Below are 27595 nucleotides of genomic sequence, written 5' to 3' on the forward strand. Positions count from 1 at the left end.
ACTAGCTGCCCAGCACAAAGCTTTGACATTGGTGCCTGCTTGTCCCCTTTCAACAAATGACTCTCCAGAAGGGAAGGAATGCTGCCAACAAAAGGTCTTTTTCCTGGCAGCTAGAAGTCTGGAAGCTTGAATTTTGGGACAGCTGACTGGCAGGTCTTGTTTCATCTCAAATGTTGGATGTTACTCAAATTTGGGTATCTCACCCTCTTCTACTCTGTGTAGTGTATAGGCTCACCATACATCCCCCCCATAAGAATCTGGTTATGGCCTTCGTGTCACTTTCTAAAGACCTTTGATGAGGACAGGTAAGAGTACTGGATGCAGGGGTGTCTAACCTTTTGGCATCTGGGCCACAAGAAGAGTTATCTTGAGCCACACGTTAAATACACTAACAAAAACTGATGAGCAAAATAAAGGTTTTAAGTAAATGTACGATTTTGTGTTGGGCTGTATTCGTGGCCACCCTAGGCCACAGGTTGGACACCCCTGGATAAGGCTTTCAGGGCCTGTGCTTTTCCTCCTCTGGATTGTCCCACTGACCTTCCTTCAAGCATAATACTCCTGGGTAATGCAGAACATGGTGGGAAAGGCAATCTTGGAAGTCAGGAGCTTCTGCTTTATACAGTAAAAGTGTCAGGTGACAAAAGGCCAAAAGTGCTTAGGACACTCAAGGCAGAGCAGGGAAACACTTGGAACTGTAATGCTCAGTGATCCCCTCACCCACTGAGCTGATGAGTGATGTAGGTGCCCATGGCATCATGGCTCAAAGGCCAGGACTAACAGTCCCCCTTTGGGAGTGGTAAAGCAATCTTACCCCATCCTGTGCAAGGGGACCGGGAGTGCAGGGAAATGGCCAAAGCAGTGAAGCAGCCCAGTACCAGTCATCTTTTATTAGGCATGAGTTATAATATGAAAGGATTCAGAGGTGCTGTGCAAAGACAATGGTCAGGAATATGGAGTCCCCAGTGGGTCCTCTTCAGTGGTACTTGCGTCGCCGCTCATGTTCTGAAGTTAGAAAAGCAGAAAGTTAAGTTTCTTAAAATGTGCAGTGAAAGCACAAGATGAGAAAGAGAACATTAGGCTACTACAATCACATAGAGCCATCCTAAGAACTTTCAGGAAATGACCCAGAACCCAACTGCTGACCTGGAGACAAGAAGGCATCTCAGATGCTCATCTGCCCCCTGGCCAGCCTCTTCCTTCCCAGATGGAACACCCACTCAGACAAACAGCCATACACCCAATCAGTGGCCACCGATGACACTTTCTAGGACCACCCACTGGAGAAGCTCCTTGGGTCTCAGGACCGGAAACAGCTACACTTTCCCAGAGCACTGCACAGACACCAGACTATCCCACTTCCTTCCCTCTCTGCATGAGCTGCTTTCTTAATGAAGCCAAATTTCCCATCAGCCTTTGGCAGAATGCTTCCTAAGTACTACCTTTACCCCAGCTTCATCTTATTTTTCCTGTGTATGTTCTCTTTGCCACAATTTTCTCACTTAAAATAGTATCCTAAGTACTACATTCTGGTAAGTCCCTCCACTTCTTCAGCTGTCAGTAAAATGATGGACTTCTAAATCTGACAATGAACCAATGCCACCCCCTCACAGGAAACCCCACTGAAGACAAGGTAACACAAGAGACACTTACTGAGTTCCTTATAAGAGCGGCAGTAGTTAAAAAGCACGTAAGCTGCCAGCACCATAGAAACTCCAGCAACATTCCCTTTCTTCACATTGACGTACTTGTTGTAATACCGGTAGTAACCTGCAAACAGAGGAGGTCACTAACCTGCTTTGCTGTGAATGTTTCACATAGTGTGCAAAGTCGAGTCTGGTAAATTCAGAGACCCAGTTCTGCTCTGGCTCTTTAAGCCACTGACCCTACATTCACAGGTTGATAAAGGGAAAAGCACAAATGCCCCACAGAGTCTTGTGTCCCCACAAGCCCAGGAGAAGCTCCATCTATGCCCCCACTTGATTCTGCCCCTACCGTTTAGCCTCAATCTTACAGACTTGGCTCAGCCTGTCAGTCTTTGATCCTACCTCACTCTCACCTCCAGCCTGGGAAAAGTTAAGAGGGAGAACATCAGGCTAAAATCACATAAAGCCATCCTGAGTATTCCATTCAGGAAATGACCCAGAACCTGTGTGCCAGCAGCTTACCCTAAATCTGACTGAGAATCCAAACCTCAATAAGGTCCACTCAGGAGGGGGGAAGGCTTTGTGCATTTCTCTGTATTAGTGCGCCCACCAGTGAGGAAACAGTATCTGCCCTCTTGGGGTCATGGCCCAGTAGACAGAAAAGGAATGAGATGGTCACAGACGGCCATGGTTTACAATAGTGAGGGATGCCTTGAAAGGACACTGCAGGTGGCTGTGGGCATGAACAGGCCACTTGCACCTCCACTGAGTCAGGGACTACTGTAACTAAGTGTGGCGAAAACGCAGCTTATTCTATTCTGAGGACACTCAGGGTAGGAAGGGGGCACACAAGAGAGGCCACAGGGAGGCCAGTTAGAAAGAAGACACAGTAGGGGAGCCCCTGAGGCGGCTGGAGACCATGCAGGCCCGCATGGGAGGATGTGGGTCTTTATTCCTGGAACATGACAGGGGTTCCACAGGACTGACCTGACTAGCTATGCACTTTAAAGTACAACGGCCTGGAGGAAGGTCATTTCAAATACTCATCATGGAAGTTTTGCCTGGCAGGAAGATGAGCATTAGGCTTTAGACTGATGCCCGCTTGCTTCACTCGTTTTCCTCCTAAAGCATCTCATGATGTGAAAGTGCTCATAGACCTTTCTCCAAGACGAAGGCAATGATACCGACTCCAAGCCATAGAAAACATTTTCTTGGCTGAAGTATCTCAGAGCCAGTCTTTGACAGGACCAAGCATGGAAATTCAAGAGCTAACAATCTCTCCCTGTCCCCTGCATAACTTACTGGTCTGAGACAAGGCCTTTACTACTCAAATTAATTCACAGGAAAAAGAAACCTAAAGAACCAGAGATTTGCTTTTGTTTACATGTACCCATAAGGCTCTGACCTCTTTGAAACGCTCCACCAATGCCTTTAGGGGTGAAATCCCGCATCAGTATCCAGCTTGGCAGCTCCCCTAGTTTGACATCCAAGAGTCTCTTCTCCTTCAATGGTACTGATTAGGAAAGCAAAAAAAAAAAAAACAACATACTGAAAAATCTCCCAATAACACAAATAGCATCCTTTCATGTCACTCATTTCAACCATTCAATACAATAGCGTCACTACATAGAGGCTGGACATAAATAATATTATGAATAAATATGTCATACCAAATGCACTGGTTTTTTTAAATCCTCACCCAAGGACATTTCTGATTGCTTTTAGAGAGAGAGGAAGTGGAGGGGGCGGACATCAATTGGTTGCCTCTTGCACACACCCCAACTGGGGAAACAAACCTGCAACGGGATGATACTCCAACCGAGCCACACCAGCCAGGGCCAAATTCACCATTTTAATCCAGAGTCTATGTAATGGCAGAACTGCTGTAGTGACAGATTAGTTAAAAACAGGGGTTTTTCTCTTTTAGATTTTATTTTTAGAAAGAGGAAAAGAGAGGGAGAAACAGAGGGACAGAAACATTGATGTGTAACAGAAACAACTGGTTACCTCTCACACTCCCTCAACTAGGGACCTGGCCCACAACCCAGGCAGGTGCCCTGGCCAGGAATTGAACCAGCAACCTTTCAGTTCACAGGCTGGCACTCCATCCACTGAGCCACACCAGCCAAGGCTAAAAACAGGATTTTAAGAGCTTGCTGGAAATAACTATGTAAAAAGAGAACTAAGGGCCATGAGGAAGAAAGGAATAAAGTGGAGGACAGAAAAGATTACTGCAAAACTAATCTTAACATTACATGTATTAGCTCATTTAATCTTTGAAGCAAGTAATTGATGCCTTTATTTTATAACAGGCGGAGGGGTAGGGAGGGCTCACAGAAGTTGGGCAACTTGGCCAAAGTCACAGAGCACACAGGCAAGACTTAACCTTGGGTCTGGTCCCCATGCTCCTGAAGCCAATCTGATTTCTTCCGCAAGAATCCTACCTGGGACCACAGATGTCAAATGACAGTAAAAACCACTCCAAATGATCCAATGGGCCCCAGATTGTATTTCAATGGGAGTCTGAGGACTGGAGAAGAAGGGCTCCTAGTTGAGGCCATATTGTATTCATCTCAGGGCTTAAGAGTAGGGCCTGGGAAGGGGAGCAGAGCTGTGAGTGTCCAGATGCTCATGAGGGAATGGTCCCCCTTCCTCTGTCCTTCCCCAGAGGTCAACTTTAAAAAGCTGCTTAGTAGGTGTCCTCTTTGGGGCAAGGAATCAAGAACTAAAGTCCCTTCTTAAAGATGACCAGCCACAGGAGAAGCCAGACTTAATCACTCCAAGATTTCTTTTCCATTTTGAGGATCCAAGGCAAGACTAACAGTCTCTAAGGACCAGCCTCAAGTGTCCACCAAAGGGAGTCCCACAGGTCTCCTGACATCTCCCAATCCGTAAGGACAAGGACTGTCAGGCCATCAAGAGAAACGCAAGGCTGAACAGCAGCTTCCAATCTGCTAGATCGTCTGGAGAACCAGACCCTTGACCTTGATGAACCAGACTGAATGCTTATCACAGCAGGCCCCAAGTGACAGGTAGTGGCATAAGCCTATGACTTGCATACACGGTCTAAGGGTCATGGTTTGGGCTGCCTGTCCCAAACAAACTGCCCCAACCTTCCACCTAGATTCATCCAACAAACAGGGAGCACCTACTGTATGCCAGGTAGCACACCAAGCACTGTGGACACAGCACTGACCACAGACAAGAAGTTTGCTCTCCGGAGCCAACATTCCGTCAGGGAAGACAACATATCCACTCATCTTCTTGGGCTCACCACACTTGGGCCAAAACCCTTTGTTGTCATATGCAACAGAATTATTGCACCAGAGTGCCGCCAGCTCCTCACAAGATTATCTCAACTTAAATGTCATCTCCCAAAAGACCTCTTTTCCTGCCCTCCTGATCTCAAGTGCCTGCACTTCCTTTCTATATAATTTGTGAGCTCATTTCTTTTTCTGTAAAATGGTTTATTCCAAGGATTGAGTGAGAATCTATATACAAGCATTTGGAACAGTGCTCAGAGTTGTAACTGTTATTATTACTCTTGAAATGTCATAAGGTTTATGTGAAACATTTTTTTGAAAAAAAGGAAAGATACAGTGGGGGAAAAGCACATAAACCATACTTTAGGACATTTTAACCACATAGGATTCAGGGATTAATCTCACCCTTTAGTTCTCTTACAAAAAGAAAACTGATTAGTAATATTTTTGAGACGTCAGATAGTCTTAAATGAAGTTTAAGGTATGTTCCAAATCTTGGTTGGAGAGCTTAGTGTCAAATGATATTAGGCTCAACGTCAAACAGTGTCTTTTGAAAATGACCTATACCTTTCTCTGTAACCTTGCCTGTGACATTTTTAAAAACGTTTAATAAGTACATATCTTACATCACAGGTTTGTCTTCATTTGAATCGGTAGACTTTTTAGTCCAAGGATTACCATACCACATTTATTCTTAAATAAGAACATAGTAATACCTTTGCTACACTCTCAAAGCCTTCTTGCATGCGGTAAGGAGTGCAACATGTCATTCTAAAACCAACTCTGGCTTTAAAGATAGCATTGTGGTGGAGAGTGATGATGGATCGGAATAGCACAATGTTGCTAACTGCTGACACTGAGTAATAAGTACAAAGCACTCATTACATTATTTTGTTTCCTTTTTATTTTAAACCTTCCATAATAAAAGTTTCAAAGTGCTTTTCAAAATAGAACTATGTTGGGGGAAATAAAAGGAGAACAGTATTTTAAATCAAAATATTTTTGACTGGTATAAGGCTGGTGACTCAAAAAAAAAAAAAATTCAGGCTACTTCTGGGTCCACTAAAGCTATCTTTTTCACATTCACAAAAACTAAGAAAACACATTCCACGTTCTCAGGACCTCATTCAGAAGATGGCATATGCATGGTGCCTTGGCGTCTCAGAGGAGGAAAAAAGCCAACAATCATTTTCTACATACTTCTATCTCTGTACTACGAAGACAAAAGTGTTTCCTTAATCAAAATTAAGAAATTTATAAGCATAGAATAAAAATCACATTAGTTTTAAGGAGAACAAGTAGACCACCATCACAAAACTCCAAGGGGCAATCAGATTCATTGGAGATACATCTACATTTATTCCAAGAATTTCTCTTTTAGTGGAAGACAAAGGCCTCAGTGCTCGGCAGCCATACTGGAACCCTCCCTGAGCATCCCTCCGCAGCGCGGCACAGCCCTCTGCAGTCGCTGGTTCGCACCAACGGAGCGCAGTGATAACAGGGCAGACTCCACAGTACAGTGTTCTGAGTTCTGTGCCACTTTACAGCTGTGTGTCCTTGGGCAAGTTACTGCCCTCTCTGTACCTCAGTTTCCTCCTTTGTAAAATAAGGGTGAGAACAGTAACCACCTTGGGGCTTGGCTTTAGGTGCTGTGTAAATGGAAATTATTATTATTTGTCTTTCTATGAGCTATCTGAAGGTAGGTACAACCACATACACAATGCCTGCTCATGAGAAACTTTCAATGAAGAATGTGGAAGGACCACGGGTCTGGTCTGATTTTATGACTTCAAGAAGCATACTGTTCACTTTATATAAAGAGGCATGGAAATGCCGAGTGTCTTCTAGGTGCTAAATGCAACCCAGGGGTTTGCCAGAGAATAAAGAGTTTACGATTTGCAGGCCACAGAAGGCCTCTGTAATAAAGTCTTTTTTTTCTGAACAATTTTTAAAAAAACAAAAAACATCCTTAGCTTATGGACAAAAAGAGGCCTCAGGAAATCCAGCCTATTGGCCATAGGCTCCCAGCCCCTGATCTCATCTATTGCTATTAATTCATATTTTCATCACTTTATTTGCTACTGAACTAGTGGCTTTATGCCATGGCAACAGATATCATCTACCAGATCATCGGTACTTAAGAGACTTGGATCCAATTCCCTCTCCCAGGATGCTGCTGCATGTGCCGGATGTGACATGACCATGCCCAAAGACCAGAGTTTAAGCTGGGATGACCAGCACTCACCTGTGCGCTGGGCAGCGCTCCAGGTACCTTACATGTACTAAGTTGTTAAATCCTTAGTCCACAGTTCTCTTCACAACAACCCTCTGCTTAAATAAGATGCCAAGTCTCGATGCTTCCTTTTCACATGCTGTCTTATTTCAACAACACGGCCACCTGTGCATAAATACTCTCATGCCCATTTTTACAGATTGGAACACCACCATTCTCATCTTTTCTGATCTCCTTTTCATTTCTCCAGGCTAAGATTACTACTGGAGTAAGACACACATAGGTACATCAAAACCCTGCCACTATCATGCTATGTGATCGCAGGCAGGCCACACCACATCTCCAAACATTATTTTCCTCATTTTTAACATGGGATCAACATTCAGTACTGACTTCTTGACAAGGCTACTTTGAGGATCTAGGTCTTGTACGTGGTTTCCGTATTATTTAAAAAATAAAAGTCTGTGCACAGTTCGATGACTGCAAAAATTTATACAACATGTCACCAAAAAGCCAGCTAGTCCTAAGATCATCCTTGTAATTCAACTTCAGTTTACCGCAAGGCCCCAAACTCCTAGCTTTGAATCCCGGCTCAGCTCTCACTAGCTGTGACCTTGAATAGGTCACTTCACCTCTTAAAGCCTATTTGGCGCAGTTAACATATATGCTTCTAACCTTTCCTTGTCTCAGGCACTGTCCTAGGCATTAAACGTCTCCTGAATCTTAATTTTAACTTTCAACTTTAAAAAGAGAGATACAGTCTGCACGTAGGGTTCAAGTGCACAGCGCCTGGGTCGCGGCGGGGACGAGAGCAGCTATTCCGTCGCGGCGAGTGGGTGGGAGTCCCGAGGCGGCTCGTTCCAAGCCAGCCGCGCAGCCCGGAGAACAGAGAGAGGGCGGCAGGCGCAGCACCCTTGGCAAAGGGCTCAGTAGGCCTCGGGGGAGATGGCGGCGAAGGCGTTCACTGACAGACAGATAGCCCCGCAGCTCCCTCCCCTCCCAGTGCGTCTCCGAGACCTGACCCCGGCTTCTGATTCTACACTGACCGGCCCTAAGCGATTCTCGATACCCACCTGCTGACGCCATCTTGGAGTCCGGAGTGTCCCCTCTGCTGGGCCGCGCGAGGACTGCTGGGTAGGGCGCATGCGCCCCAGGGTCGCGGAGAGCAAAGTCTCACGGGAAGCAGGTCGCGACTGGTTCTCTCAGCTGGGGCTGTAAGTGCGCTAGGTGAACGGGTGAAGTCTCCGGGGGGCGCTTGTCTGGGACCCTCTCAGTTAGGGACAGGGGTAGAGGGAGTAGGGTTCAGCCTGGGCTCCCCATCCTACAAAGTTAAAGAATATCCTGGCTTTCTTACTCTGTCACCTTAAATTTGCTGTATAAAGTCACAAGAGCGTATCAAGATCCTCCCTCCCAACTATGCTGGATGGGAGGTTAAATTCCAACTCTCAAGGAATTCCCAGTCACGGGGAGAAGTTGTGTCCAGGCTTAGGCTCCAAGTAGGTATGATTTGAGAGTACCTATGTGTGTCCCAGCTCTGGGCTGGGCTCTTAGTACAGAGGTACGCAAGGTCCTAGGGGTTCACAACTCCAGCCCTTCTTTTTGCTAGTTCTTTTCCAGGCACTATGACGCCTGACACCTTATGTTTTTGTGGAAAGGCTACGTTAACCATTGCTAGTTAGGCAATTCTGACTTGGGCGTGATGCTGCGATTCCCTGAATCTCAGTTTCCTTCTCTGTAAAATAGGGATGTAATGCTTACCCGGTGTCCTTGTGGTGGGAATTAAATGAATCAATGTGTGTGTAAATAAAGAATTAAACACTGGGTGGATAGTAGGAACTGATAGCTTCATCAGGAAAGTGACATGGGGAAGTTAGGAAACTTTTATCAGCCGTTTATTCATTCACCAAACATGTACTGGTATTACTGGGCACTGGGGACGTAGAAATGAATCAGACATGGTCTAGGATCTCCGGTATTATGCAGAAGATACAAGTGTAGTCAGGTGTGAGCACCGCGATAGATGTGTGCACAGCAGAGGGCCATGGACGCCTTAGTGAGGGGAGGGTCTGGAAGGACTTCAGAGAAGAGGAGCTTATCGGGGCTGGCTTTTGAAAAAATGAAGAGGTGGTTGTTCAGTAAACAAGTGTCCAGGCACCAGGAACTGTAGAGGCAGGAAGGGTTTAGAGCCAGGTGGTGGATTTGGAACAGGATGGTGGCAGTTGGCGAGTTAGCGTTAAATGGGCAGAGTTTCTGTTTGGAATAATGAAAATGATCTGGAAATGAATAGTGGTGATGATTACACAACAATGTGAATGTACTTAATGTACACCTAAAAATGGTTAAAATGGTAAATTTTGTGTTATGTAAATTTTACCATAATAAAAAAAAAAAAGAATAAAAGTTAACGGAGATAACAGATGAATCTGGGGAGGCCAGCAGGGGTCAGAACACAAAATGCTGTGAATGCTGGGTAAAGAGTGGAGCTTATCCTCAGGGCAGTGGGAAGCCAGTGAGGGTTAAAGAAAGACAGTGACATGATCACATTTACATACTTGAACAATAGCTCAGCCTGCTGTGTAAGAGAATAGATAGGGGGGGATTAAGACTGGAGGATGCAGGCCAGCTATGTAGGGGGCTCACAGTTCTGTAGGGTGCTCATGTGAACAAGTATTGAGTGCTATCCTGTTTCAGGCACGGAAGATCCTGGGAAAACAAATCAAATAAAATTCCCTGCCCTTGTGGAGCATTTGTTCCTGAAGAGAGAGGGACAATAAACAAGTGAAATCTATAGTCAGGATGGACTAGGTTTGGCTGCAGGAGAAAAACACCTCCAGCCCTGACTGGTGTGGCTAAGTGTGTTGGGCGTTGTCCCCCAAACCGAAAATTTACCAGTTCGATTCCCAGTCAGGGCACATGCCTGGGTTGCAGGCCAGGTCCCCAGATGGGAGCGTGCAAGAGGCAACCACACATTGATTATTCTCTGCCTCTCTTCCCCCCCGCCCCACTTCCCCTTTAAAGTAAGTAAATAAAATATATATGGATATTTAAAAAGTAAAGTACCAACAAGTAGAAAACTGATAGATCCTTTGGAGAAGTACACCAATAACTGTGATATTTCACCCAACTAGGCATTTTTTATAAAAGGGGAAAAAGAGATAATACTCTTATTAAAGGGGTAAAAGAATGTGAGCTGACTCCAGAAAGCAGAGAGCTTATGCTAGGTTAGATAGTGAGATGTAGTGAGAATAAGGGATAGAAACTTGGCGTAGTGTGCTAGAGAATGAAGTTAACCACAACAGTAATAAAGCTCAGGAAGATAATGAAATGGACCAAGACCAGGGAAGGGTGCTTGTGGGAATTGGAACAACAATAATATGGCAAGAAATACATGATCTGGATAAAAAGAATAAAAAGTAAAAGACCAAGAGTAGTGTGCTATTGGAATATGCATAAAGTGAAGGAAGAGAAATTAAAATGCAGTATGCAAGGGAGAACAAAGAAAACCAATAAAACAATGAAATCAAACAAAACAAAACTAAAAGGAAGAGAAATAAAAAATGATGATTATAATAAATAAGAAAAAAATCAGCATCAAAGGACCCATACTAAGGGGAAATTATTTGAATGCAGAGAATATGGAAAAACTTTTAGTTTTAAGTCAAATCTTCATGACTTACTCATGAAGTCACTGAGGTCACTCATAATGGAGAGAGACCCTATAGATGCGACAGATGCCGGAAACCTTTCAGCTGGCACACAAGCTTGGTTAAGCAGCAGGGTGCCCACAGAGAGCAGGTGTCTACATGGTACTCATCAGAACAGCTATCATTTAAAGACCAGGACTTACCACTATTGCAAATATGTATAATTAGATTGTTTTATGAAAATTAATAAAAAGCTGAACAACTTTTTTCTGTGGGGGCCCTCATTTTGTAGGTAACCTTGCTGTAGTCCACAATTACTTGGTAGAACATGTGATGGGCTGTTATATCCAGTTTCCCTTGAGTCCCTATAATACCTTCCTTCCCCCAAGTCAAGTGGAGGCAGAAGTGAGGCGTGGTAGCTTTGCTCTGTGGTCCCCCAGGCCGGATGCCATTGAATAGGTCTTGAACGATTTAAGAATGCCTTTCTTGGTTTCACATACAAAAATGACCTGGTACTGTTAGGCTGTTTAAAAGTAAGTGCTACTCACTAAGTAGCTGGTGAAGTGCAGTATTAAGAATTACTAAAATTGATTTATAAAATTAAATGTGCTACTACAGCAATTTTCAACCTTTTTCTTCTCATGACACACATAAACTAATCACCAAAATTTTGCTGGCACACCAAAATATACCAATTTTTGCTGATCTGACAGAAAAATTGGTATAATTTCAATGCATTCACACTGGATGGTTATTGTTGTGTTGGCTGTTGTCATTTTTTAATCTGACAGTCGGGAATGGTCAGTGCCCCTGACTAAATACTCAGGTGTTGCATGTTTTATAAATTCGTGCGGCACAGCAGCGTGTTCAGCACACGGGTTGAAAGTCGCTGTGCTACTACGTCCTATGGAGAGTGCTAAGTCGGTGGTTATAGCAGATGCTGTTGGTGCCCTGCTCCTGCCCCCCGGCCTTACACCCTCTGTGTGTTTCATCTGCCTTGCACTGTCTTCATCTCTTGGCCAGCAGACTTTTTCTAAAACCATGACAGGCCACTGCTCTGTGGGGGTAACTATCACACCCTGGGAGCAGGCCTTACCCAGTGCTTTATGTGAATTTGATGTAAACCAGATCTCTTTCCCCTTTGGGTGGAATATCTCTAAAGCATGTGCTGCATACTGTTTTCAGATTTTCCCATGGGATTACATACATTCCCTCACCATGGCAGCTGTTTTGTCAGCCGTCTGCCCTCCCTTATCTGTGTCTCTCCATTCCCCTACCAGTTTTTCAGCTCCTCTACCCACCAGTAAATGGCTTGTACTCAGAAAGTGCCGACTGTCAAAGTGCTGACTTGAGGGGCCATATCCTTTTTATTCCCGCGGTTATTCCAAGCACATTCTTTCTTAGTAAAAAAAGTGGTTTATCAATTCTAAATTGTGTAAAACATGGGAGAGACCAATCAATACAGAATTGTTGCCACATGAAAAGGTGCTTTTATCAAACTTCAAGTCTAAGAATGTAGAAATGCTTCTTTTTTTGCCTATAGTAATTACCTTGTTCAAGTTTATTCTCAGCTGTAGCTTCATCAAGGTGGCCTCTCCATTTGTCAACATTTCTTAGCTGATGGGAATGAAGGAGAGGGGAAAGTGGATGCAAACAAGTATAAAGCAAAAATACTACATAAAATGCTAAAATAAATTTTAAAATAACATAGAAATAGATGACTTCCTGGCAAAATAAGTTTTCAGGTAAGTTCTTGGACTTTTAAAAATAAATTAATGGCTACTTATTTGTATCACTATTATAAAAAAAAACAAATGAATTCTTGAACAAATATCTAAGATTGGTCTTACAGCAGTTTCCATCTCTTATGGGTCTAGTTGTGTATTCACCCCCTAAAATATATATATATGTAGAAGTCTTAAACCCTAGTGCTTCAGAATGTGACTGTATTTGGAAAAAGGGCCTTTAGGGAGGTGATTAAGTTACAGTGAAGTCACCAGGGCCACAGTCTGATCTGACTGATGTCCTCATGAAAATATGAAATTTGGGTACAGATCTATTATACACAGGAACACCATGTGAAGACACAGGGAGAAGACAGCCACTTTTAATCCAAGGAGAGAGGCCCAGCACCAACCTCCTGATCTTGGAGTTCCAAACCGTGAGGAAACCAATTGCTGTTCCAGCTGACTTGGTTCCTGGTGAGGACTTCGCTGACCTGGCCAACAGACAGCGGCTGTGTCCTCGCATGGTCTTTCCTCAGTATATGTGTGGGGAGAGCAAGCTTCCTGGTGTCTCTTCTTAGAAGGACAGTATGCCCATCAATCAGGACCCACCTTATAACCTCACTTACCTTTAGAGGCTCCCTCTCCAAATAGAGCTACACAGGCAGTTAGGGTTTCAATATATGAATTTGGGGGGGGGGGCACAAAACTTCAGTCCGTAACAAATGTCTACAACTACGTCAATAATATGGATAAATTTTAAAAATGTAAGTGCATACTGGGTGACTCCATTTATATAAAGCACAAAAACAGGTAAAACTAATCTATGTTGCTTAAAGACAAGATAATGCCTTTGGTTGGGGACATAGTGATTAGAATGGAGCACGAGGTGGAGGGACTTACTGGGCCTGGTGATGTTTAGTTTACTGGTCTGGGTACTGGTTACATGGTATGTTCAGTTTGTGAAAATTCATCTAATATTTTTATTTTGTAAATTGTATCTCATTAAAAACATTTAAAAAAAATCTGACGGACCCAGTGATACAATGAAAGATATTTTCAAAGATCACAATCTTTATGATCCCTTTAGCCTTTAACTTTAGTACTTTACAAGAATCGTAATTATTTCCTAATTCTTCAGGAGTTGCTCTCATTTAAGAAAGTGGCTCTGTATTCCACTAGCTGGTAAGGGACCCTCTGTCCTTAAAATTGGGCCTTGTGTGTTTCTAGATATGTACCTAAAATTTTATGTAGGTTGATATAGATAGCTGATGCATATATATATGTATAAAATTTTATATATATAAATTTTGTATATATATATAAATGTCCACAATCCCTATTTTTCCAATTCCAAAAATCCTAAAAGCTCTGAGGGCAAAAATGTTTTCTCATAATCCATTTGGTTACCAAGCCTGCATTACCTGAGGTCATCTGGTGGTGAAACCGCCTAGTTACAGTTCCAATTGGCATATTCACATTCATACATGTTTTTCCAGAAATATTAACATGTTAGATTATGGCATCTTGACCCAAAGCCCTATGTGATATTATGTAAATATCTTACCTTTCTAAAAACTAAGAAATTCTGATTTTTGAAGCATCTGTGACCAGCCCCAAGGCTTTAGATCAAGGATTTTGGACCTATGTGTAGTAGAGATCTTGGAGCTGAGTAACATTTACCTCCCCACTCACCTCCACAAGAAAGGCCTTTAGAGGGATGCATTTCAAATCAGTAAAGAGGAGCAGCACCGCTATTAGACTGGCAGTTACCCCCTCCAAGACTTTCCCCTACTGCCAAGTGAGCGCCATAAAACTCCCTGATAAAGCAAAAAATTGGCGATTTGGCTTCCTGATGGCGGCTCTTGGCCATGTGGGTGAACACTGATGTGCAAATCAGCAGTACGGCCTGATGGAAGACTAAACTGTAAGCGGCACTTTCAACTATAGAACCAGAGACATGCTCTAAACACCATTCCTGGCTGTGGCCAACAGCTAAACCTAGTCCAGCAAGTGAGATAATCAAAATGGGGAGCCCAATTACAAATGCTTTTGCTCACCAAAAGAATCTGGCATCAGATTCTGATAGGAGTGCCAGAACAGATTCTGTAGTCCAGTCATCTGAAGTGGCAGCCCAACTCTCTGGGCACTCAAGATGCGGGCCAGAGCCCCCCAAGCCATGCTGTGATCATCTAATGATCTCACGATCCATTATGACGCCTGCTGAATCAACAGTAGTTACTGAAGACTGTTCAGAATCCTGCCAGATGTGCGATGCGGGGGCTCATCTTTTTAGCCCTGGCCAGCCCCACGAGTGTGCCTGGTAGACAACTCTGCCCTGTGCACCATCTGGAAACCCAGAGTCGGTCAGAGCCCTGTTCCTGAAGTTCCCGCCAGGGGGCTCCAGGAGCTTCCCTTTTAACTCTGCCACTGCCCTGGAGACCCATTAAGTCCCCAGCAGGGCGCTGGACCTTCCAGAATAGAACTTGAATATGTTAAAACAAAGGCGTTGTAAGACAATAGATTTTAATGACTTCATAACTCCCAGCTTCAGTCAGATCTTCTATCACCTTGTTAGCAAAAATCTAGATTTACCATTTTGGCAAATGCTGTGCTCACTGCTATGGGAGAATACAGTGTTAAGGTGGTTCCTCACCAATGTGTTGAAGTCCTAACTCCTAATGTTACTATATTAGGAGATAGGGCCTTTAAGAAGGTAATTAAGGTGAGGTCATAGGTGTGGGGCTCCAACTGATAGGACCAGTGTCTTTATACAAGGAACAGATACCAGAATTCTTTCTACACAGAGGAAAGGCTGTGCGAGGACACAGTGAGAAGGCAGCTGTCTACAAGACAGAAAGAGGCATCAAAAGACACCAACCCTGACAGCACCTTGATCTGGGACTTCCATCCTCCAGAACTGGGAGAAATAAATTTGTTACTGACCCAGTCTGTGGTATTTTTTTATGACATGAGAGGACTGAGACACTCACCCGTTGTAATCTAGGGATCAGAGATGGCGTATATATACTAACTTACTGTATACAGTAGTTTGCGTGGTAAACAACGAAACCTACAGATAGTGTTAGGGACATATTTGGTGATGGGATAATTAAGAAGCACAACTTTAAAATTGTTATGAGAGTGTTTTTTCTTTGTTATTTGTGATTTAGGGGCTGAGAAAAGGGAGCTGGGATTAAAAGCAGAGGAAGCATCTTGACCAAAGATATACATGTGGGCCATCGAAGCAGTATATAGGTAACAGTAAATGTCTGTAGAAGGTAGACGAGGAAAAGAATGGAGGAAAACTACAGTTGGAGAGAGGATAATTTATTTAAATTTGCAGACTTTCTATAGGAAAAAGAACACTAGGATCAGAACCTGTACCAGATTATACATAGAGTGGGGCAAAAGTAGGTTTAAGTTGTTCATGTGGAAAATAATACAATAGTTAAAATAATAATTCACTAATTAAAATACTACAAGAATAAACTGTTTTCCTCACTCACAGCTGTAAACCTACTTTTGCCCTACCCTGTAAATGACTTACTACCTATGTGACCTTGGGCAAGTAACTGATAAACTTGGACAAAACACCAATGCGATACAGGTCGTGGGCTGCTTAAACTTTTACCATGGCCTCTTCCTCAGCCTGGTTCTCTTAACATTAGATCTCACTTAAATAAAAATTAAATACTCCATATTGACACTCCAAAAATCTCAAGGCACCTAGGCCAGCCCTCTCAAAGTCCCTCCTGTTAGTTACAAGGAAGGTCAAAGAAGAACGCATGCAATGCTATTCTATCACATCCAAGGTCAAGGAGGTGAGTTCTGAAAGGCAATTAATTTGGTTTCAGTTTTTATACACTTAGGAAAAAAATTGATACAAGGTAAGGCTAGAGTAGAACTCTCATAATAGAATGTAACTGGGAGTGAAAAGCCAAAGCTAAGCACATACACTGACCACCTGAGAACCTAGCCTGGGATTCTAAAGAATAATCCGGACTATGCTAAAATTACATTGATATTCACTACAGCATTGCTTGCAGCAATAATGCGAAATGCCTGAAATTACCAATAAAAGAAAAATGGCTCAATTGTTACACCCACTTGACAGAGTATGATGCAGCCATTAAGCATAAAGTTTATGAAAACCATATAAAATCCTTAATACCTACCATTAAATGTGAAATACAAAAACTGATTTTTATATAAAAATATGCACAGAAAATCAGAAGGAAATACAGTTAACCTTGAACACAGGTTTAAACTGTGAAAGTCACTTACACATAGGGCTTTTTTCAATATACAGTTGGCCCCATGAAGCCACTTCTCATTCATGGATTCAACCAGCCACAGATGAAGACAGTATTTTCAACTTTTAGTTGGAAAGACACAAACATGGAAGGCTGAGCATACGCATTTTTCTGCGCCATTTTACGTAAGGGACTTCAGCAGGTGCAGATTTCCCTATCTGCAGGGGTCCTGAAACCAATCCCCACAGACACCTAGGGATGACTTAAATGTTGGGGGAGTCCAAAGTTATACATGGACTTTCGACTGCACAGGGTGTAGGAAACCTTAACCCCCACATTGTTCAAAGGTAAACTGTAAATGACAAAAACAGATCAAGTGTGGAAATATGGGTGACTTTTTTCCTGTTTTTCCCCCAAATATCCAATAATGTGCTTATATCTCAATTTTAAAAAAGGTTCAGCAAGAATTTAGATGCAATACATGTTACCAGTTTGCAGAAGTGCTTAGAGAATAGATTTAGGCTCTAATCCGAGTTTTTAGTTGTGCCTACAGTTTAACACAGTAGGGAAAGAATGGTAAGGGAGAAGACTCTGCAAAATTAACTCTTTTAGAAGTAAAAAATATAGAGAGGTCCTGTATGCAATAAGGTATTTTGGATGCTAAAGTATTTGAAATCCTCTCTATCACCGAAATAGAAAGTCAATTCTAAGTGACTAAAATGAATTCTTAGGGAAGTAATTGGAGTGTGCAAGATTTGGTCCAAGAGCAGCAGAGGTAAAAAGAGTAAAGAGACAAGAACAGAACTCTGTTGCATGTCACGCTTCTCGGAAGTCTCCACAGAACCACCTCTGAGTGGCTCCCAACTTGTGTTTCTCCTTCATACATGAACTTATGTCTTCAGACTTTAAGTCAGACCGAATCTATCTTGGGTGTGATTGAAGCAGGAGACGGCATAGGAACTCTGAGACTGCACTGCTGTTAGTGGTGTCCTGGTCACCAGGAAATGCTATTAGCGCTTAGGTAGAATGAATAAACGAGGTGGGGGCGGGGGAAGGAGATACGTCTCACACACCAACTCAGCAGTCCTGAGCCTGGTCTGATCACGTTGCCAGGTGTTCCCACATCACAAGAAACACTAGGTTAGCAAGGAAGGAGGGCAGTCCTTGAGATTCTAGGTAGCATTTCCACTCTGGGAGAGAAAGCCTTGAAACTGTGCTTTCATCCCGGGGCCTGGAATGCGGGAGAGGGTCCACGGTGCCCAAAGCAGCAGCCCATAAAACAATTTGGTTAACTGTCTACCTTTGGTCACTATCTGTTTTACGACGGAGTCCCTAACGCTTACCCAAAGAGCCCATAACTAACTTTGGGAAAGTGCCCCCCAACTTTGACTCCTCTCACGTACTTTATTTTACAAGATGAAAAAATGGAGTCTGGAGCAAGAAAAGGTTTGGGCTAACAGAACCCCACACATATCTGTTTGGTTAGTCACACCCGTCAGGAAAGCTGGCACCACATTTACCTGTTAATCAATGTGGAACTTTTTCCCTCCTATCCCATCAACAATGTAAATCCTCAGAACAAAGGACTTGCTCTCTTGGGGGCTCAGGGGCGCTCTTGGCTCTCTGGCCACCAGGGCCTCAGACCACCCTGCTTTGCCTTGAACCTTTGCCTTTCACTCCCCCACTCTAGCTAGGCCCGTTCTCTCCCATGGGAAGGGGTCACCAATAAACTGACTGCCCGCTAACAGACTGGCTGATCTGTAACTCTCCACATGCGTCAGCAAGAACCACGTCTCTCCTGTCAACATGACGACCAAGGAAATACAACGCACGACTGAGTGAAATACTTCAAAGCCAGAGAATGTAGTTTCTGGGCAATGAAAAAAGAAGAGAGAAAAATGAGACAGCTCATGCAGAAGCACGTCAAAATGATGGGGCTTTATTTCTATGGATCCTTTGGTGTCGGATAAGGTGCGGACTCTGTCTAAAGCTTTCACCACATTCAGGACATTTGTAAGGTTTTTCTCCGGTGTGAGTTCTCTGGTGTATGATGAGGGTTGCACTCTGACTGAAGCGCTTCCCACAGACGGAGCACCCATACGGCTTCTCCCCGGTGTGGGTCCTCTGATGTTTAGAGAGGTCAGAGCACCGTTTGAAGCTCTTCTCACATTCCTCACAGGTATACGGTCTCTCCCCTTTATGGATTCTCTGGTGTCTGAAACGGTTGGAAACACGGCAGGTCTCCCCACATTCAGCACATTTATAGTGTTTCTCCCCTATGTGGATTCGTTGATGCCGATTGAGGTGTGAGCTCTGTCTGAAGCTGTCCCCACATCTGGGGCATGTGTATGGCTTTTCCCCTGTGTGTGTCCGCTGGTGCTTGATCAGGGCAGCGCTCTGACTGAAGCTCTTCCCGCACTCTCGGCATTCATAGGGCTTCTCCCCAGTGTGGACTCTCTGGTGCTTCAAGAGGTCGGAACGCTGTTTGAAACTTTTCCCGCAGTTCTCACATTTATACGGTCTTTCTTCACGGAGCTGCCTCTGGGTCCTAAAAAGGCCTGGAGTATGGAAATTTTCCTCACTGTCAACAGATCTGTGAGATTTCACCACTTGAATTTTCACCATATCTAAACTCTGTTTGCACTTGTCACCACCTTCATCACCATTGCGGGACCTCTCTGCTGTCAGGCCATGCTGATGAAGAGCCAAGTCTGACCTTCTGGCGCTACTCCCAAATTCATTATTTTTTAAGTCTCCCTCTTCTGTGGGACCATTCTTGAGCTCTGAGATGCTCACGAGTCCTTGCTCTTCAGGAGGATTTTCACGTTTCAGCAGTGAGGGGTTTCCTGACTGCTTTTCTTCCCTGTTCTCATGGGTACCACCACATCTGGATAACAGGGGAGCCTTCCACGGGGAGCCTTCTTGTAGCTGCATCTGTGGCTCTACTTCTAGAATTTCTTGTTTTGGAATCAACTCTTTGTTCTCAGTGCTGGTTCCCAAACCTGAAACATTAAGATACAAATTGCTGACATTTCATCCTGTGCAAGAGTGAAATAAGCAAGTACTAGCAGAAAAACAACCCTAATAACTTTTTTAATCTCCATTAAACCACTCCTGAAGTTATTTTAGTTAACCTCTCAAATGCACTTGCGTTTTCCTGTACAAACCCTGTTTCTTTGCTTTTATACTTGTGCCTGCACCCACCAACCCATCTCTTATCCCCCGCCCTACTCCACTGTTGTATGAGTCACCACATTATAACAGGCAAATTTGGAAGGGTTGTCAAGAGAGATTTTATCCTATGTCTGACCGATGGTTTAACAAAAGAAATTCTAGACCTTCACCTGCTAGCTCAGTTGGTTAGAGTATCGTCCTAATATGCCATTGTTGTTGGTTTAATCTTCAGTTAGGACTCATACTAGACTCTGGAATATATATAGGATGTTCCAGGGTAATAAATGCTATGAATAAAGGCAAGCAAGGCGAGGGATCAGTCAGCAGTGTGTGGGAGAAGACGGTGGAAGGCAAACTGTAGTATTAAACATGACGGCCAGGTCAGGCCACATTGTGACAAGTGCAATTTGAGTAAAAAGTTGAAACAAGTCAAGGAATTTGCTTAGTGGAGATCTGCAGGAAGAATATTCCAAGCACAGGGATAAATCAGAGCAAAGACCATGAAGCAGGCTGCCAGCCATGATCAAGGAGCCACAAGGTGAGCGGAGCTGGAGCAGAGTGAGGGGCAGTAGGAGATGGGCTGGCAAGGTCACAGAGCCATGTCACATTATGTCACATTAGACATCACAGGCTTTTACTGTGTGTGAAATAAGGACCGGAGGCATGACATAACCTAACATTTAAAAAATATATAAATCATTTGTTATTTTTCAATTATAGTCGACATACAATATTACATTAGTTTCAGGTATACACCCCAGTGATTAGGCATTATGTAATTTCTAAGTGAGCATCCCAATAAATCTTGGACCCATCTGAAACTATAGATAGTTATTAGAGTATTACTGACTATATTCCCTCTGCTACACTTTACATCCCCATGACTACTCCATAACAACCAATTTGCTTCCTAAGCCCTTCACCTTCTTAATCCCTCCAACAGCGCCTCCCATATGGCAACTGTCAAAATGTTCTCTGTATCTCTGAGTCTGTTTCTGTTCTGCTTGTTTATTATTTTGTTTTTAGATTTATTGGTTGATAGATATGTATTTTTTGTCATTTTATTGTTCATATTTTTAATTTTTTTTTCTTCTTTTAAAAGGAATACTTGCACTACTGTGCTAAGACATCATGCCATCAGCTGGACACTCAATGTTGACAAGGATGTGGAGAAAGAATAGTTTTTATATACGGCAGGTATACCTTTGGACAGCATGATGGGCAATATCCCTAAGTACATTCTCTTCAGAAACTCCTACATATGACCATAGGAAGAAAAACACAAGAATGTTCAGTAAAATACTGTTTGTAATGGTGAAAAATTAGAAGCCTTAATGTCCACTGGCAGGAGTGGATTAATGAATTTTGGAATATTCTACAATGGGTATATGGATTTTAAAATAAACTATAGAGCTACATGTATCAACACGGATAAATCTCAAAAATGTAATGGGGAAGAGGCAAGGTGCAAAAGAATCATATAGTGATATAATTTATATATAATAAAAATATGTAAAAGTATGTCCACATTTATATATTTATGTTTATATACATTTATACACACACAATTATACATACATATAGAGAAAGAGACTATATGAATATATAAAAATAACATAAAACACACATGGATATGATAAATACCACAATAGGATATTGGTTACCTCTGGAAAAGGAGTGAGGGAAACAGCTTTTGTGGAAGGTACACAGGGCTTCACTTATAGGTGTGACATTATTTATTATAAAAATATATGAAGCCAATATGTCTGATGTTAAAATCTGATAATCCTGGGTAGTAGACACATAGATGCCCATTAATTTTTTATACTTTTCTGTATGTATTTTATTAAAAAATAAATCAAAACAAGAAGCTGAATCTATCACCCAACAATACAGAAAAGAGGTCTTGTTTAGGTCACAAAAGACCCTAAGGCTCTCAACCTGTTTGTGAATGGCAGACTGGCTTAGGGATCAGATTGAAGCAAACCTTTCACAAATGACACACAGCCAGAAACAAGCAAAGTCACAGCACTTACTTGGTAGGACAGTGTTCCCATAATCCTTCAGCATGTTCTCCCTGTAGAAGTCCCTCTGAATTGGGTCAATTTGCTTCCACTCCCCCCAGGTAAGAGACACATCCTTGGCCTTCATCAAATCCTGAAACAAAAGAAGACCTCCCATCAGCACCTGCTGTCCCACGAGAGCCTTACCACCAGTCTCAGGATGAGGCCAGATTCCAGAGAGGGGTTGGCCAGTACCGAGGAGGAAGCACTGAGAATGAAGTAACAAACACAGCTGTTGAGTCTTTACCAGTGAATCCTCTACTGATGCGGGAGTTTCAAAGTGACCAAAGACAGAGGCTGACATTCTCCTGTAATCCCAAAAGCCATTCTGTGGACTGTCTACACTAACTTGGGGTAAGAGCAAAATATGCATTTAAGTTTCATCACTCAAAATAGAAATAGAAATCTGATATAAAAATGTACAGATAACCGGAGAGTCCTAAGTTCCAATGCTGGCTCTGAGACAGTTTCCTCACATGTGAAATGCATACCAATATTGGTCTTCCGATGAAAGTCCCTCATCAGCGGCAGGGACTCTGATCGCTGCACTGTAAGATGGTTACCCAACAAGATGATCTTTAGAGATGACTTATATAAATGTAAGTTTACTATTCACAGCAGGCAAAGCTATAGTTCTTAGAAAAGGAAGGCTCTAAAACTGCTGCAGGGAGATGGCTGTCTAGGTTTCAGTGATGACTCACAAACTGACTCCAGGTGTCCCTAGGAACCACTGCTCTAATTTACAGCTGACTTGAGATTATTTAAACTACCCAGTATTATTGTTTGCTGTGCCATGCTCTTCCTTCTCCTCTGAAACTCCAATTTGGGGTCTGGCCTAAACTTTCCCCTAGCTTCTGTCATCTGCCTCCTGACCACCCTGGGGTCTTTCCCATGAGGTTCTGTGCCTCCTGTCTCCACCACCTGAGTGTCCTACAGTTGTAACTTCCTTCTGACACTACCTATCTGGAGATGGGCTCAGATCTCACAGGTTAAGGGGTCAGTCCTATGAGAATGCCCCCTCCCCAACTTCACGACCTGCTTCTGACCAGCTTTAGATCAGAGGTTCCCTCAACCCTCTCTTTGGGTTCAAAATTAATTTCCTAGAGCAGCTCCAGAACAGAACTCAGGAAAACAATTTCCTTGATTACCAGTTTATTATAAAAGGTTGTAACTCAGAAACAGCGGCATAGACGAGATGCATAGGGCAAGGTCTGGGAGGGTCCCAAGTTCAGCAGTTTCTGTGCCCACAGAGCTGAGGTGTGTTGCTCTCCCACTAAGTGGATGTGCTTACCAACCTGTAAGCTCCTTGAACTCCATATAATTCGGACTTCAATGGAGGCTTAATCATGTAGGTATGATGAATAATTAACTCCACTTCCAGCCTCTCTCTCCTCTCTGGAGTACTATTATCAACTGTTTAGAGGAGGGAGTTGCCAAACCGTTAAAAGTAAAAAGAGATCTTCACATTCAAAGTGGTGGGGAATTGCTCTTCTAGTATCCCGACATCTTTCTTTCCCCAATAATCTAATTAGACGAAAGGGTATCTCACAGTGGGTCAGCAACACTCCCGTGCAGGTTTTGTGCTGGGAGGTCATTAACTCCTGGATGGATCTGTCACTTTTTCCCACGGAAAGGAAAAAGTTTTATGCAGCCCTGGCCAGGTGGCTCAGTTGGTTGGAGCTGGTCCCTTTACATCAAAAGGTTACTGTTCGATTACCAGTCAGGGCACATGCCTAGGTTGCCAATCTATTTTTTTTAAAGGAATAAAGAAAAGTTAAGTTTTCTCTTGGCCAGTGTGGCTCAGTGGCTTGAGCGCCGGCCTGCGAACCAAAGGGTCTTCGGTTTGATTCCCAGTCTAGGGCACACGTCTGGGTTGCGGGCCAGGTCCCCAGTAGGGGGCGCGCGACAGGCAACCACTCTGATGTTTCTCTCTGGTCCTTGCCCTCTCTAAAAATAAATAAATAAAATCTTTTTAAAAACTGTTGTACACACTCTAAAGTTTACACAAAATGTAATAGGAAGAAAAACACTTCTGAAATTCATAGCATCCCATACACCTCCATTCCCACACTCCCACCCACCAGCACACTCACTCCTCACCTGGATTGAGGTCCCACCAAGCGCTCTCTGAAGAGCCCGCACTAGGGCCGCAGCCTCGTCTCCGTTCTCGGGGTGGTGCTTCCGCACCCGGTCCTGGAGCTCCGGGGGCAGGATGGTCAGGAACTGCTCCAGCACCAGTAGCTCCAGGATCTGCTCCTTGGAGTGCATCTCAGGCCTCAGCCAACGACGACAAAGTTCCCTAAGCCGGCTCAGCGCTTCTTCAGGTCCATCCACTTCCTGATAACGGAACCGCCAGAAATGCTGTCCACAAGTTTCGGGATCCAGACAGACCACGGGCGGGTCGCACTCCTGACCTCCGGGTGAGTCTTCCTCCACTTTTACTATCAAAAGTCCGTCACGAAGGGGCGCCGCGGCGCCCCCGGCCCCCGCAGCCACCGTCCAGCCCCGCGGCTCAGCGTCACTGCCAGGACTTGCCATTAAGCTCGAACTCATCTTTCTCCCGCACGTGTCGACTTTCCCGGAGTTTTGCCTTCAGGTTAGAAAAGATCAAACCCTGCAAAAAGCCATGGAACTCATTATCCTTCCTTAAACAGGGGCGCGCCGCACCTGACCCCCTGCAGGAGCCCTCCGACCTGCGGCTAGGCCACTGGGACCCGCCTCGTCTCGTGACAAAAAAAGATTTTTAAGAATTTTAAAAAACAAAACAAAACCCACAAACCTAGTAACCCAGGTCGGAAGTGCGTCACCGACTCCCTGCGGGACCCACCCCTTGCATTTCTGGGGGCTCTCTAGGCGCCCTGGAGGACTGAGATGAGTCTTGGTGGCTTTCTGTCTCGCTCCTTCCAGAGATGTATGCCTGCCTTGCTTTGTGGAGATTATAGTCCTTCGGGTTCCAGACCCAATTGATACGCTTCTTTTAACACTTGAATGTCATTCTTTAACACACTGTCTGCGAATAAAGTTTGTAAGTGTTGTTTTAGGAAAAGTTAAAGATCCAGCTGTACAATCAGTAGTGAACAATCATTCTTCACCCATACAAGGAAGATTTGTAGGGTATCTTTTACCAATACATGCGAAGGCATCGTGCTTGACATCATAGATATTATTACAAAACTGGTGAAGACGTAATCCTTGTCCTCAAGTTGCTCAGTCTCCTGAGACAGACACTTTAATCCTTACAGGAGAGTGTAGTAAATGCAATACTGGGGAGTGTACATTTGTTCGTTCAGCCAGAGGGAGACATACTCCACCATCCCTGGTAGGGGAGGGTACAGTGAAAGACTGCACAGAGGAGAGTAAAGCTTAAAGAGTCTAAGTCACTGAAGACATATTTCAATTAAAACATGGTTTAGACAAATTTGTAGGCCATAAATCCATACTAGGTTGTATCATCCCCCACCCCTGACATTAGGGTGTCCCAGCTCCTTTGCAGTCCTTCACACTCAGTATCATAGCTGCCAAGGATTTTGTCCTAGTCTAAGCTCAACTCCTTGTTTTATCATTTACTCCCTCTCCTTCATTTAAAAAAATATTTGATCTTATTTACAATACTTAGAAAATCTCATTTTTGACTAGATTCAGACTTAGAGATAGTAGCTCTCGGAGAGAACAGCCTACATCTCTTGGCAGTCTGTTCCGGCTGTTTTTTTCTTTGGCCTCCTTCATTCTCTTGGCCAAAAGTTTAGCAGATTCTGTAGCCTGTTCCTTATTTTTCTCAGTATGCTCTTGCTTCAGAGCAATGCACCAACTTTTGGTTTGGAGGATGTGTGGAGTAACAAGACACTGAGTCTTAGGAGCTTTGGCCCTAGGTTTCTTACCTGCTTTGTTTTGGGGCTTCCTCACAACATACCAGCAGACATCATCTTCTCTGGAGAGATTGTGCAGCTTGCTGATTCTGCCAGCTCTTTTGGGTCCCAGGCAACAACGCACAGTAGTATCAGAAATATCTTTTCCCCCTTTTTAAAAACTGACCAAGTTGAGAACACTCAGATTGGCATCCACAATGCAACCTGGGACAAATTTGCACTTTCTTTGTCCAGTCCTCCTTGGTCTGTAGTAGGAATGCCCCTTACTCAGTAGCAGGAGGACATAGCCATGGATCAAGACACCCTGCTTCATGGGGAGACCTTGTTTGTTGTTCCCACCACGGATTCAAACCACACAACCCTTCCACTCTTCACCCAGACTATCAATAACAACTTCTGTGGCCATACCCTTTTCATAAAAGGTAGATGTTTGTGTTCATCATCCACTTCAAACAGTTTCTGAAAGCCAGTGGCTGGGAAAGAAATGTTCAGCTTCATCCTGAAGCAGCCGACCACCTCCAAGGCACCATGAAAAAGTGCTCCCTCTCCCTCACTTTCAATTATCAGTGTGGATACTGCCACCCCACCTCCTTCCTCCTGTCTACGCTCCTGTGATTTCTATTGGGTTGGACAAAAAGTCCATTTAGTTTTTTCCATCAAATAAAAGACACATTTTTTCATTTTCACCAATAACTTTATTGATTTGGGTATTTTCAGTATGTCAGCTGTCTCCCACGTGGTAGAACAATGATTGTTCTCAATGCCTCAATTTGATTGCTATCAGCTGCAGCTGGTCTACCAGGCTGTGGGACATTGTCCAGCAAGAAATCTCCAGCATGAAACTTTGAAAAACACTTTTGATATGTTTGGTCAGTCACTGCACCTTCTCCATACCCTGCACAAATCTTTTTGTGTGTTCCAGTTGCATTTTTACCTTTCTTGAAATAATAAAGCATAATATGCCAAAAATGTTGCATATTTTCTTCCATCTTCAATATTAAAATGGCTACACAAAAATTCCTCAATTTTGATATAAGTTTTAAATGGACACTGATATGACAGCTGTCACAATACAATCTAACAAAATTGTTTCGAATGAGGTTAAAGACAACTAAGCGCTACTAGAGCCATCTTACGGAAAAAAATCAAACAAATTTTTTTGCCAACCCAAAATTACATTTGTGTTCTAGCCTAAGGTTGAATATACAAATAAATCACTATCTGAAGAATTTTGAGGTAAAAAGCAAATAGAAAAAACATCCAGATTGTTTTGTGTTATAACATTTTGTTTCAAATAATAGGTTGTTCTTTTAAAAAATTGCATCCTTATGGATGCCCAAGGGGAGAAGAGTTGGGAGACTGGGTGAAAAAGGTGAAGGGATTAAATAAAATGTTACGAAACAGTCACGGGGATATAAACTATAGCATAAGGAATATAGGCAATAATATTGTAATAACTCTGTATGGAATCGGGGGTACTAGAAATATTGAGGGAACACTTTGTAAAGTATTATACTGTACCCCTGAAACTAAAATACAAAATAATATTGACTGCAAATTGTAACTGAAAAATAAAATAAAAGATTTTAAAAATTGCATTCTGCCCTGGCCAGTGTGGCTTGGTTGGTTGGAGCATTGTCCCAAACCCCTACGGGGTTCCATTCCCAGTCAGGGTGTACAGAGGTGACTGATCAATGTTCCTCTCTCACATCAATGTTTTTCTCCC

General features: G+C 43.3%; 2 protein-coding genes, 1 long non-coding RNA gene and 1 pseudogene across 3 annotated transcripts; 1 reads left to right on the forward strand and 3 right to left on the reverse strand.

Annotated features, from left to right (window-relative positions):
- Positions 1-875: 875 nt before the first annotated feature.
- On the reverse strand, positions 876-8356 carry ATP5MF (ATP synthase membrane subunit f). Its single transcript, XM_024571400.3, has 4 exons — positions 8216-8356; positions 3052-3159; positions 1654-1770; positions 876-1005 (listed from the first exon to the last, which is right to left on the reverse strand). The coding sequence occupies exons 1-4, from the start codon at positions 8226-8228 to the stop codon at positions 977-979; spliced, it is 267 nt and encodes an 88-aa protein (XP_024427168.2). The 5' UTR covers positions 8229-8356; the 3' UTR covers positions 876-976.
- On the forward strand, positions 8296-24093 carry LOC123480836 (uncharacterized). Its single transcript, XR_006656960.3, has 3 exons — positions 8296-8356; positions 21043-21137; positions 22066-24093. It is a non-coding gene; the product is annotated as an uncharacterized lncRNA (long non-coding RNA).
- On the reverse strand, positions 18428-24788 carry ZNF394 (zinc finger protein 394). Its single transcript, XM_024571509.3, has 3 exons — positions 24104-24788; positions 21977-22097; positions 18428-19768 (listed from the first exon to the last, which is right to left on the reverse strand). Exons 1-3 carry the CDS (start codon positions 24554-24556, stop codon positions 18690-18692), a joined length of 1653 nt encoding a protein of 550 aa, XP_024427277.2. The 5' UTR covers positions 24557-24788; the 3' UTR covers positions 18428-18689.
- A 788-nt stretch (positions 24789-25576) lies between these two features.
- On the reverse strand, positions 25577-27390 carry LOC123480835 (small ribosomal subunit protein eS6-like; annotated as a pseudogene).
- Positions 27391-27595: the final 205 nt, after the last annotated feature.

Source organism: Desmodus rotundus, chromosome 1 (genome assembly GCF_022682495.2).
Source record: "Desmodus rotundus isolate HL8 chromosome 1, HLdesRot8A.1, whole genome shotgun sequence".
Classification (NCBI taxonomy): Eukaryota; Metazoa; Chordata; class Mammalia; order Chiroptera; family Phyllostomidae; genus Desmodus; species Desmodus rotundus.